This window comes from Struthio camelus, chromosome 1 (genome assembly GCF_040807025.1).
Source record: "Struthio camelus isolate bStrCam1 chromosome 1, bStrCam1.hap1, whole genome shotgun sequence".
In the NCBI taxonomy this organism is placed as follows: domain Eukaryota; kingdom Metazoa; phylum Chordata; class Aves; order Struthioniformes; family Struthionidae; genus Struthio; species Struthio camelus.
The window spans coordinates 212,600,155-212,612,421 of NC_090942.1; the positions used below are offsets into that span (position 1 = coordinate 212,600,155).

Sequence of the window (12,267 nt, forward strand, 5' to 3'; positions counted from 1 at the left end):
TTCAGTTCAGACTTAATCATTTCAATTACCTGTAAACTCTGAACATCCCCTTTTAAGATTTTTTTAAAAATTGGCAGTTTATTGCTCTTACATTTGTTCTTGACTTTGATAAGTATATGTGCATAATTGAAAGCATTGTAAAAATCACCCTTTTTACTTAAAATATTAAATTGCTGTCTTCACGAAAACCTCACGGTTTGTTTAGAGACCAATTTAGTCTCTTCCAATCATATGAGTCTCCTTGGGTCTGTCGATACGAAAGAGAAATTCTGCCGGCAAAAAGTATCCCAGGTACTGCACGCTGTCCGGTGTGGTATCGTTATGGTAGTGCCCTCCTTCCCCATGGTGACTGAAACAGTGGGTATGCTCCACACGCAGGTCAAACCCCTGTGACCAGAGAAACGCCCGTGAGCGTGCTTTCATTCAAACAACATGCAAGAACAGTGCTTTCATAGCGTCACGTTAATCCTGCGTATTGCCACACATCTCAAAGAACTCTACAACCATTAAGGAGTGAAAACTTGCAAGATGTTGGTGAAACTGAGTAAAAGAAGACAAAGGAAAAGCTGTCTGAGGCTGTACTACAGAGGAGAGCAGAGAATTCAGAAGTCTCGACAGCCTCCAACTCTCAGTGTTAAGCTCCCAGAGATTTCCTCTTTTTTTTTTTTTTTTTAAATTGGGATTAAATATTTTTTGGTATTCATAAAGCGGTAGCACCAAGGAACCCCAACAGGAAATCAGAACCCCATTGTGCTGAATACCATAGAGCCATGCAGTAAAAGAACAATCTCTACTCCAATTCTGAGAGCCAGCTTGGAGGAAAGTGGGAGAAACGGCAAATAAAATAACAGCTAGCATACTGAACAGTGAGAGTATCAAGAGGCTGTTGATGAGTAATGCTATGGATAGAAATCTATTAACAAAACAGTTCATTAACACAGGATTAAGGCTGTCTTCCACTGCTGTCTTTGTAGCGACACCTGAACATTTCCAAAAATACAGGCTTAGCTGTGTGCTCTTGAGCTTTCAGTGGATACAGATGGGAATAATCCAGCTGCATTCACTACACAAGTTGTACTGGTTCTGAATGGAGCAGCTGTTGATGACCGTTTTCCAAATACTCATCAACAGATTCTGGGAAGATGCACATAACTTAGTCTTAGGCCAAAAGCTGCCAAATAAAGATGCAATGAAGTCATACCCTTGAACACATTCTGGAACACTTTGAAGTACATCACGACCCATTTAACTGGGGAGAAATTACTTTCACATTACTTATGACTGCGCTATTATTTATAATACAGACATTTACATCTATGGTTTCTTGGTTACTTTTAAATAAATATTCCTACTGATGAACATCTTAATGGTTTTCATAAAGCAGAGTCTTTTATCCTGAACTGTTTGCTGTTGGACTGAATGCTTGTGAAAGAGAAGTTTTCTTTCAGTCAGGAGGGTTTGCAGGCTTCACTTTGCATCAGCAATTATGAGACAGATATTGCACATATTTCCACACCACATTGGCACAGACAGCTTTTCTGAAAGTGAACTACACGAACACACGGCTGACCCAGCTTCCAATCACTTGGCGATCCTCCTGATACGGCCACAAGTTAAGGCAAACTGTGCTGCGGGGTTTAGGACGCAAACACCTGCACTCTTGCAATTGGAACAGAACCACTAAATCCATTCTACTGTGAACAGCCTTCAGCTTTTAGACTTGATTGACCTAGCCTCAATTCAAAGCAGAGACAGAAGTGAGATGCTTTTATTTTATTACACCTCCTCTGAAAGTTTAATATATATACACCTTTCTGTTTTTAAAGGGAAAACCATATCCAAGACAAAATTCATTACAAGTCTCAGTTTACACTTAGAAATGAGAAAGAGACTCACTGGATCTCTGGAAACTATTACTGGCTGGCAAACCAGTGGAGCCTTCATTTCGAAGAATTTGAGCCAGTTATTCACATCTTCATCGGTGTTCAGAGGACAGGCCGAAAATTCTGGAGGCTACAGGAAAAACAAGCACTTTGAGTGAGATGAAGTTACTTATACTGAGATACCTTTTCTCTAGCGACTTTCCTTCACTTTTTCCCTCCCCGCTTTTCTGTTCGTCGCATTTCTTCTTGCCTTGCACAAGCTCAGCAGTGCCCATTACTGTTTCTGCCAGAAATGGAAATCACCAGACTATTGCTCTTTTCATCGCCCAGATACTTAGCGGGAGAACTCCTGAAGTAAGGATTCTCTTCCTGGTAAGCTCAACTATTTAAAAAAAAAGTCTATCGCTTGTTTTAAGTATCACCTCAGTTCCCGTATTTCATCAGGTCCTTATAAATCTAAATGCGTTTTGTAACAGTTCTACAGTTCTTTCTTTAGCAGTCCGGGGATTCCAAAAGAAAAGATGACAGCATTATGGCCAGGTAACATAGCATCAGTAGTTTGGTAAGATCAGCTTCTTGCTTTAATATACTGCAGATCCTAACAGCTTGTGCCCAAATTTTTAAGTACAAAACAAAGTCAATACACTAAAATGTTACACCCTGATTTATACTTCTGTGTTCAACAGGACACAGAAAATGACAGGAATTAAGAGCAACTTACCATAATGTGAATCTTTGCTTTCCCCTTTTGAATGATGAACGTACCACCCATGCCAACTGGCTTTTCTCCATAGTGTTTCTCTAAAATTTGTCTCAGACAAGACACAAAGTTCAGTTCCCCGGTTCTTCCATTCGCTTTCACTTCAATAACCTGGAGAATAAAAGTAATTCACCGCAGCTATCTTCTGCGGCAACCGTCTGCAAAGGTCTGTTTCAGATGTCGAATATATTTATAGGTTGCTGTGAAATCCTCCCAGGTTTATAACCCAAGATTACTTTTTCAAAACACAAGTTTCCCCACGTATGCTGCTCCACTCGCATCCTTCCAATACCTGACCAACTTTATTTCCTGACTTTTTGTTCAACACTAGCTTTTCCTGGGAAGGGTGCTGGGCAGCAAATCATTTATTCACACGTGAGAAATGGTATAACCAACCCCTTTCTGCCCACCAGTTGGCTTCAATGCTGCCATAAGGAAACTCTTGGAAACAGAGAAGACTCCTCAGTTTCCATGCAGTAGTCAGTTTTCGGTTGCTCCACCTTGTATGACCTGCATTGGGAGAAGCACTTCTGCTATAAACTAGACAAGTGCACAGACCTGATTTCTGAAAGCCAGTCATTAGGCAACAATGACCTTAAGTCACTGCCAGTTTGGACTGGATTTGAGTGGAGGATTTACGACAAGAAATTTTGCTGTCCTGCTACTGATCCCTTCAGAAATTCAAATGCCACTGTTTCCACCAATTCTTCCCCTCATTCACCAGCATTATTTTCTAGTGTTGAGATATTATTTCTTTCATGTAATTTCTACTCAACAGTCATCATAGTGAATTGACAGAAAAATATTGAAACATTAAATTTATCTTCAGCCACAAAGTTCTACAAGCAAAGTTACCTTTGATCCAAGTACGCACCTTGCCAGGTTGGCCCTCACTGGCATAGAGGTTGGCCAATAGCCCAAATTCGCAGTCAGTATATTTACTGCTGTACTTCTCAAGCAGACACCCTTTGTCTGCAGGGTTTATCTGAGCAATGTAGCTCCCATTCACAGCAGGCTTTTTTTCACTCTTAGCTTGAACAATAGGAATAAGCTGAGAAGAACAACATATAAGAATAAGTCAAATCAATAGAACTCATGTATATGCAGCCTAAGCTTTGGACCACGATCCCAAGAAATAATCCCTTTCAGCACCCAGTTCTCTCTCTCAGGATCAGGTCTGTACTGGTTAGAAAAATGTGTTAATATTGTAGTTAGCATCGTAGAAAACTCTAAAAATCAGTTTTACTTTTTCTGGAGGGTTAAATTTAATATTCTGTGAAGATGAAAAGAAAAAAAAAAAAAAAAAAAGAAAAGCCTAGCCTTTGAGATCTGAGGCCTGCCTGTAGTAAGGGCATTCTGTGTGATATTTTCTCACGTGACATCCCCTTAACAACCACAGCTATTATAGTGGTCCAAATTTAATCCTGAAATGGACTGAGTTCATCCACCAAAAAACATTACCAAAAGAAAACGGCAAGAGGAAGCAGGGAACAGTGAAGTTTCTAGATAAGGTTTCAGAAATGAGCATACTAGACTGCCATCTCATTAGGTCTCACCGAAGTCAGTAGTAGGACAGCCTTTACCTTCAATGTGAACAGATTTAGAGTAAGCCTGGCTGGTGTTTAAGGCTTGCCCACAGGGAAAAGACAGCGTGCAGAAACATGGAACAGAGATTTCTAGCACCTACTCTCTTTGTGACAGTAACACCTTAAGCCTGATTGCACTGTTAGCTCTATACATTTTCACTAGTTTCCTGCATACTAAGGCACAGATTCATCATCCCCAAAAGAAGGTACCTAACTGAAATGTACCTAACTGAAATGTCTAACCGAAAAGCATCTTCTACAAGCTCCCTCAACAGTCAACTGTGAGAGAAATGGGGGCTTCTGGGAATAGTCTTAATCTGTGATTTGAAATACTTCTCTAGCAGTGCCTCCATACTCTCTCTCTTCCCCCGCCCTTGACTCAGAAAACAGCACTAAACTTCACTGTGAAGTGTCTGAATGAAGAGCATGAAATCAGATTAGGTGAATCTGGACATAACTTCTCTGAACAGGTGAGCTGCTAAGATAAGATCTAGAGAGTTCACTTGTCCATTAGTCTAGCAGTCTGCTTTTTAAACAAAACACGTTTTAATTTTTTAACAAAAAAAACCTTACTACCTTTTTGGACAACACTCAATACTGTACTTTAACATGACCTGAATCCTCTAATGCCTGGTTTAAGACTTTTCCTTTTCTCCTTTTCGTATTTTAAATCATTTAATTGTATACTACTCCATAGCCAGGTGTTGGAGTTTGAACACTACAGTGTCTAAGTTTTCCATTTATCCCAAAACAAAGCTGCTTCATTTATATAATAAAAGCACTGGATCAGATTAAGCAAAGTCATCCCTTACGTGACCATGGAACTTATCTCCCAACAGCTCCGCTCCGTACACATCACTACAGAGAACTCTGCTGTCAGAGTGGCCAAACATCCAGCTCTCAGGACAAAATGCACTGCCCCAACTTTACTCATCTTCCCAGTGACAGCAGCTAAGAGGCACTTCTGGCATTGCAGTTGCCTTTTGTCTCATGAACTGCCAGAGCTGGGGAGGCACAACAGTGCTGCAACTGAAAGTAACTTCTGAGCAGAAACCTGTTCTTGAAGGGACTCTGACTGACCAAAGCCTTCATGGGCAGCAGTTTTCACCTCCCATCTCTCGTACAACAGGTGATTTGGTATGCAGTGTCCTTAAAGCTTAGAATGATAAAACACAGCTGTCCAGGACGGCAAAAGACAAGGAACTTTTTAAAGCCATTTCCCAGTAAATGATCTGACAGACATTTCTAAGCTTTGTCATTAAAAACTGTATCAATCAACTAGCGCTATATCAGAAATCATGTTTCTTATGAGCTTCAAAGCGATCATACGCTCTCAAGAGAATTACAAGTTAAAAAAAAAATCAATCTTCACTATCTCAGAAGAGAGCATCGCTTTGCAGGAACCTCATCTGAATTTCTTTCAATGGGTGTGATGGTGCTTTTGACATGAAAGGTGCTTGTTAAATCACCGTTTTGTTGTAAACAGGAAATACTCAATAAGATACCGGTCTCCTCTTTTGATACTTCCATGAATGAATTATTTGAGAACTGTCACATTTCTGTTTACTGACCTCAGCATTTACTCCAAGAATCCTGGATGAAGCAGCTCCAGCTCCAAGAATGAAAGCTCCAGGCAGTTCTATGTCTTTTGCAACTATATTTAGATCATAAACCTGCAAAAGCAACACACACCTTTCATTTTAGACTGCTACTCTGTTTTGGACTCGTCACTCCATTCACTATAGCTTCTAGATACATTTAATTCACAACACCTTCATGAGTTTTTTGGATAATTAGGCTGAACGCAGTTCCCAGGTCTGAACACCACAACATCTGGTAGTAACAGATTGGGTATATCTCCATCTATTTGCTGGCAGGTAGAGTTTGCCTGTATGTTCCGCCTGCCATTTTACCTAAAGATTGAACTACTGTTGTTCTTGAAAATGATACTTACGTAAAATAAAAAAAGGAAATCACATGGAAGAGAATACCACATAGAGTCAGCTGTGACCAGGTATCAGAAAGGAGGCATGATATTCTTGAAAAGGGGTAGTAATATGAATCCAGTGTTGGCCTGAAGATGGAAACGCAGCCAGTTTTTACAAAGAAGCACGGCTATGGCTTGAAGTCACTGACATGCAACAAGCTATTTATATGCATGCAGACCAGGCCCTTGCTTATAGGTGGTTCCTTCTATAGCTCCTGTTGCAGAGAGCAGGTGAGTCTCAAAACCTATCTACTATTTGAAGGCAGAAGATGAGCAATTATCATCCTCTATATGCTGCTTCTGCTGAAGTGTGTAAGATTACCTGATGTGGTCCATGTTTAACACAGGTCAGAATCAATCTCATAAGTCTCACTGACAAGCAAGTCTCTTTTGCAAGTAGAGAGACTTACAATATCTGTTAGTCCCTGGTTTTGTTTTTAATTCAACGAGATACTGCATTCTTCTTTGACAAACGTATTGAAACACCACAGCTACGAAAGAACTCACTTTTTCTTTTTGTACAAGAGGAAGAAGGTAAGGAACGCCTCCCACATCTGCTATCCTAGGCTTTCCGCAGATTCCTGGAAGAACACGGCCAGTTAGCTTGGCAAAATGTTTTCTCTGAAAATCTTAAATGCACATGCAGTCAAGCACACCAAAGAACTGGTTTCTCAAACTTTTCAAATATATTTAATCACTGCTTGTGCAGCATGTTAAGATAAACGGTTACACTACTAAGAAACGAAGGAAAGTAAGTCCTAAAATGATCCACAGTAGAGAGATTTAATGAGAGTCAAACTGTTGTAAAATTGACATACTCTAAGCACAAAAAAAAAATTATAGGGGACAACAATTACCATCTACCACTTCCCCAGTAAGATGCACTCATCATACAGTGGACAGTACCACGGGGACTGCACTTGAAAAATGTCAGCAAAGGTGGATGCCCAGCTCTCAGAATAATTCGTCCGATCTACTTGGACATATATCTTAAGGGATGAATCACCTTCTAGATGTGCTTCTTTCACTGCACTGATGATAGAGGAAACTCAGATGAGCTGCACAGATCAAAGGTATGTCTTCTAGATAGCCAGTGACAAAGCAGATGAATCCCGCTCAGAATGAGAGTTTCACTTCAGACATGCACAAATGGCAGGAGTTTAGACACAATGGAAACTGAACTCCCTAGGTCCAGGAAGTGATTGGCTTGGCTCTAAAAAAATTGCTCCAGGTGGAAGATAACTTAATTTCAAACCATGCTGTGTACACTAAATGGCAAGTATTGCAATCATGGGCTAAGAAAAAAAACGATGACCAGTACTTGAACGACTGGCCCTTGTTCATACACCAACTAGGCAGCAAATCCAATAATAAAATGTAGCTTTCATCTCATGCATATCGGCTATCTGAAAAACAATCTGTCTTCTTCCAACCTCTTTAAAAGACCAAAACCAGACAGAATCAGGTAAAAAGAACTGAAGAAGTCCTAGTAGGAGACAAGAATGTTAGGTTACCTTTAGCAGGAAAGCTGAAGGGTTCCCGAGTCAGATCGGGACAGTCTACAACAGAGACGTGAGCATCAGCAAAGTTTTCTTTAAGCCCTTTCTGCAAAACTGTAATAAGAAAAATGACAAACAATTGTTTTTGTTATTAACAGTGAAAAATTACCAAAAGATTGATTGGCAAATTACTAATAACAAGAAATATGTCTGTTTTAGGATTCACTTCAGCAAGATGTTTAGCAACCCCACTGATTTAAATGATACTTTCGGCAGGTATTTAATTGTTTCCTGAATCAGGACTTCACAGAAGAACAACAGCTTGTTTAGAGAATTGATAATTATTACACTAATTCTTTTAAGGTATCACCAAGCTTTTACTTGAGTTACAGTGACTGACTGCCCCTAGGGCTACAAGGAGCAACGCAACACGGAGTTAACACGGATTAGCGTTCACATCACATTCTGCAATGGTTTTACTGCACAAGGGCAAGACAAGTATGCTCATGCTCATGTGAGGGCAAAGGAGGAAGTTAGTTTCAGCCGAAGTTACATTGACTTCTTTAATTATATTAACTTGACTGCTTGCAATTGCTTGATTACATTCTCAAACTGTCTCTGCTGCCTGGAAATTTCTGCTCTCACAGAATATTGACTGTCATGTTTCCATTCACGTGGAGATTTTCTGGCAAGTGCTGCTGTTAGTACAAGACAGATAATTAACATAGCGAAGCTGTGCTGGTGATCATCCCAAAATGTAAACTTTTTGTTTTGTTTCTTATCAACATTTTTAGGCCCAGAGCCTGCAGAGTCACTCAAACAACAGGGAGGATTCTGACTTAAACAAGTTCACTGTAAGAAACAAACTTGCAAACCTTAATTGAGTTGAGGATTACCTTCACATACACCGCTCCAAAAACCGGGTAAAAGGTCCAACTTCCTCCAGCCCTGGGAGGTTGCTTTGACAGATGTCTCAAACGAAAACAGCAGAAGACCCAGTCTGCGATCTCAAACCAGGCATTTCCTTGTTTTCTCAGAGAACTTTCCTGTCTGTGCCTTTGTTTCCTCTAATCAGTTTCAATCCCACTTCTGGGGAGCAGAATTACCAAGCCATTGACCACAAAGGTCAGCAGAAGGTACTTGGCAGGTTTCTAAACACATCTCAGTACCTTCGGGGAAGTGGAGAGGACAAGGGCATTCCTCAAAACATATTTGAGAGTTCAACAGCAGCAAAACTGGCGGCTTATAGGAGATCCTCAGGAGAGGAAGGGGAAAAAAAGGAGAAAAATCATTCTCAGTACCCCATCTCCTTTGCAACTGTTGTAAGCTGTCCTACCGCAATTACACTGAACCCACAGGTCTATAAGCAACCCTGGCCTATTGCTCCAGCCTGACAACTCTGGGGGAGAAAAGCACTAGGAATCACCCCTGGTACTGCTGGGTCCGCACTCTCTCAAAACATACAAATGTCAAACCAACACAGATTTGGGAGAGCGGCAGACTGAACTTGAGGACCACTCATATGCTGCAGGGCACACAAAGAATAGCACCTTTCTACTAGGGCAAGGAAAGGAGGAGCTCTGTAGTGCATGAGAACATTCTGTGAAGGTGTTGGGAGAAAAAACAAAATCAATAAAATGTACCCCTCAGCCTGGTTCTAATTCAACCAGCTAATCTGCACCTCTCCAACTTCCAATCTGCACCTATCAACCTGTCATGCTATACTGCATCTTGTCAGCTGTGTTTTGAGTAATCCTGAAAGAGAAAGATTAATCAAGATAGGAAATCCCACCTGTGTTAATAACCTGAGCCTATAACTGTCAAACTTCCACAAGTTCTGCATCAATCTCCAAATGCAGCAGACTGTTTTAAAGGGCTTGAGAGCCTGTTGGTGTGTTTAAATATAATTTGGGGTTTAGGGAGATTGTATTTGTTTGTTTGTTTTAAAGAAATATTAGCACATAGAAAACCAGTGCTTTTCTTTACATTTCAGCGTGCTAGCAACAGAAGCATTCTGTGCGTACTTGCTATAGAGAGGTTATGCTAAGAGCTTTAAGGTAAGTTTGAAATGCACATTTTAAGTGTGTAGAAAGTTGCACAATGCGTGACTTACCCCCAGCAAGCTCCTCCAAACTCGGGACGTGAAAAGCAAACCTTTCGACTTTGGCCATTTCGTAATTTGTGTGGTTTTCGTCAAGTCAGAACTCACAGTATACCAAGCTCTAGAAGCAACTGATCTGTTAACAAGGATAATGGTTTAACAATTAAAACAGGCTTGTATCTTCATTCTGTTCTTTGATACCTAACTTATTTTGCAATTTCACTCAAGAATGCAGAGGCAGTAGAACTGTAATTCTGTTTACTGTTAATTTTTTAATGTGCTTTGGAAGAGGACAGATCTGTCAGCTCTGCAGCAAGCTCAGAGCATTACACGTGCTAGTCCTCAAGCATACAAATGGCTGTAGGCAAAATGCAGCCTACGTTGAAATCGGCTCAAGAGAGAGGCAAGTAAGCTACCCATCCTTTGTAAGACTGAAGCAATCATTTGTTTTCGGAAAAAAAGCCAGGATCTTCCGAGCGTATTAGCTGCCTCCCCAGGTCCCTCCCTACTTTAATGTTTACTTTCCCAGCATAACCTACTTTGGACTTTCAGCCTCAGCTGTAATATGGTCTCCAGCTGATATTGGGCATACTTCCCCTTCCAGAGACAAACGGGCTAGCAGCATTTCTCAAGAGAGAAAACAATAGCAGCAAGTTCTAACACCAGTTGTGTAGTATCTTGAGTAGGGGGCCCTTAACAAAAAGTTTTGCTTTGAACTTAAGTCTCAGAGTCTTGGTTCAAACGAACTGTATTTCGGTCAGCCTTGCAACAGCAAAGGCAGTTACGAGGGCAAACCACCAGGTCAGGGCAGAAATGGCTGATTAGACACTACCTATAAACCAGCCACAGCAATCATTAACTCCTTAGGCGCTTGTCCGCTGCGCACAACACAAAAAGAAATTGGAGTGACATCAAATTGGTATAGAAAGCTTTGAAAGAAGTGCAGATGCGTGACAAACAAAAACGCTAAAGGAACAGTTAGGAAGAGATCTGGGACAGCAGGTACCACAAGATGGTACCACAAGAACCAAAGGGACAAGATCCAAAAAAGACTTCAAAAGGTTGAGCTCTACCAAGAGGAACACAGCAACAGAGAGCGGCCAGGGAAAAAGCAGATGAGGTAAGAACCCTGGCATTTAGGCAGGGGTTAACATCAGATCCTGAATCAAAACAAATTTGCAGGGAAGAGGCCAGGCAGGAAAGGTTACCGGCTAGAAAAGTGGCAGGGTTGGGGGCGAGGGGGAGAGAGATAACAGGCAAAAATTGGAGATACAACAAGCAGTGAGATATGATAAATTTAGAGATGACACCAAGAAGGGCAAAACATCTACAGACGCGCCTGCAGAAGTTGTGTTCCTCAACTAGGGAGACGGAGGAGACCACACAGTTGTGGCGGAGGAAGGGTACGCAGCAGCAGAGACATCCGCCTGACTGCCCGAGATATGGAACGGAAGTCGGTAGCGGCGGGATACGAACTGGTGAATCCCATGAGACCGGGGATCCTTAACGGGCTCATGTCGGTCAAGGCTAACGAGAAGCACCGGAGCGAAGAAACACTGAAGTTGCTGATGAACTCGGAAAGGGTGCGAGAAGAAAGAAGGGATTATCTACGTCGGAGCTGTCAACTTAAGAGGGAGCGGGCAGCAAAGGAGAGGCAGGAAAGCGGGAACGAGAGCGAGACTTTGCCAGCCCCGGGGAGCCGTCGCCGAGCTGCGGGGCCGGCGAGGCTGCGAGGGCCCGGGGCCCGCCGGGCCGGGCCGCTGGGGACCGGCTCAGAGGCTGCCTCTGCCCTGCAGCGCCGAGGCCGGGCCGTGGGTCAGGAAACCTGTTTAGGGGAGGGAGACGCTATCAACAACAACAAAAAAAAATAATAATAATAAAAGCTTTTCTACTCCACAGCCTCCTAACTCAAAAAAGCGGATAATCCCCGAACAGCACAGTGCCTTGCTTGTTTTTACAGATAACAAACCTGCTCGATTGCGAGCAGGAGCAACGCAGGACAATCCGTGTCACCAGGAGCTCTTGGGAGGCTCAAACCAGGCACGAAGAGGAGGCGAGAGCCCGGGACCCCCGGGACCCCCCCCGCGCCGCGCCGCGCCGCGCCAGGCGGGCAGAGGGAAAAACGGCGAGAGCGGCCCGTGCTGCGCCGCGCGGCCCCGCGCAGCACCCGCCGCACCTACCTGCCGTCCACGCTGCGCGGCGCCACTGCCCGCCCCGCGCCCGCCGCCGGGCACCGCCATCCCGCTCCGCTCCGCTCCGCCCCGCCCCGCCCCGCCCCGCCCCGCTCCTGCCTCTCCCGACATGGCGGCGGCCCAGGGACGCCGAGCCTCTCCCTTCCTCCCGTCAGGCCGCGCGCCTCTCGCGAGAGCGGGCCGCTATGTAAGCGCTCGGGCGGCCATTTCGCGCTCTTTACGGAGGCGAAGCGGGGGGCGGGTGGGTGATGGTGCGTCA

At 43.2% G+C, this 12,267-nt stretch overlaps 2 protein-coding genes across 24 annotated transcripts in view; one reads left to right on the forward strand and one right to left on the reverse strand.

Annotated features, from left to right (window-relative positions):
- On the reverse strand, positions 1 to 12,085 carry C1H11orf54 (chromosome 1 C11orf54 homolog). 2 transcript variants are annotated; one of them, XM_068930514.1, is made up of 9 exons: positions 11,997 to 12,085; positions 9,829 to 9,952; positions 7,731 to 7,829; positions 6,724 to 6,797; positions 5,801 to 5,902; positions 3,518 to 3,694; positions 2,605 to 2,754; positions 1,897 to 2,013; positions 1 to 387 (listed from the first exon to the last, which is right to left on the reverse strand). In XM_068930514.1, exons 2-9 carry the CDS (start codon positions 9,884 to 9,886, stop codon positions 214 to 216), a joined length of 951 nt encoding a protein of 316 aa, XP_068786615.1. In that variant the 5' UTR covers positions 9,887 to 9,952; positions 11,997 to 12,085; the 3' UTR covers positions 1 to 213. The 2 variants fall into 2 exon arrangements, with proteins under 2 accessions (XP_068786615.1, XP_068786616.1); XM_068930515.1 differs by having other exon boundaries at positions 11,786 to 12,020.
- TAF1D (TATA-box binding protein associated factor, RNA polymerase I subunit D) overlaps positions 10,697 to 12,267 on the forward strand; it is a 17,839-nt gene continuing 16,268 nt past the window's right edge. For 8 of the 22 annotated variants that reach the window (XM_068930511.1, XM_068930490.1, XM_068930494.1 and 5 more), the window contains exon 1: positions 12,205 to 12,249. The gene's annotated coding sequence lies outside the window, so the exon portion shown is untranslated. The other 14 variants (XM_068930493.1, XM_068930497.1, XM_068930491.1 and 11 more) reach the window with 11 other exon arrangements.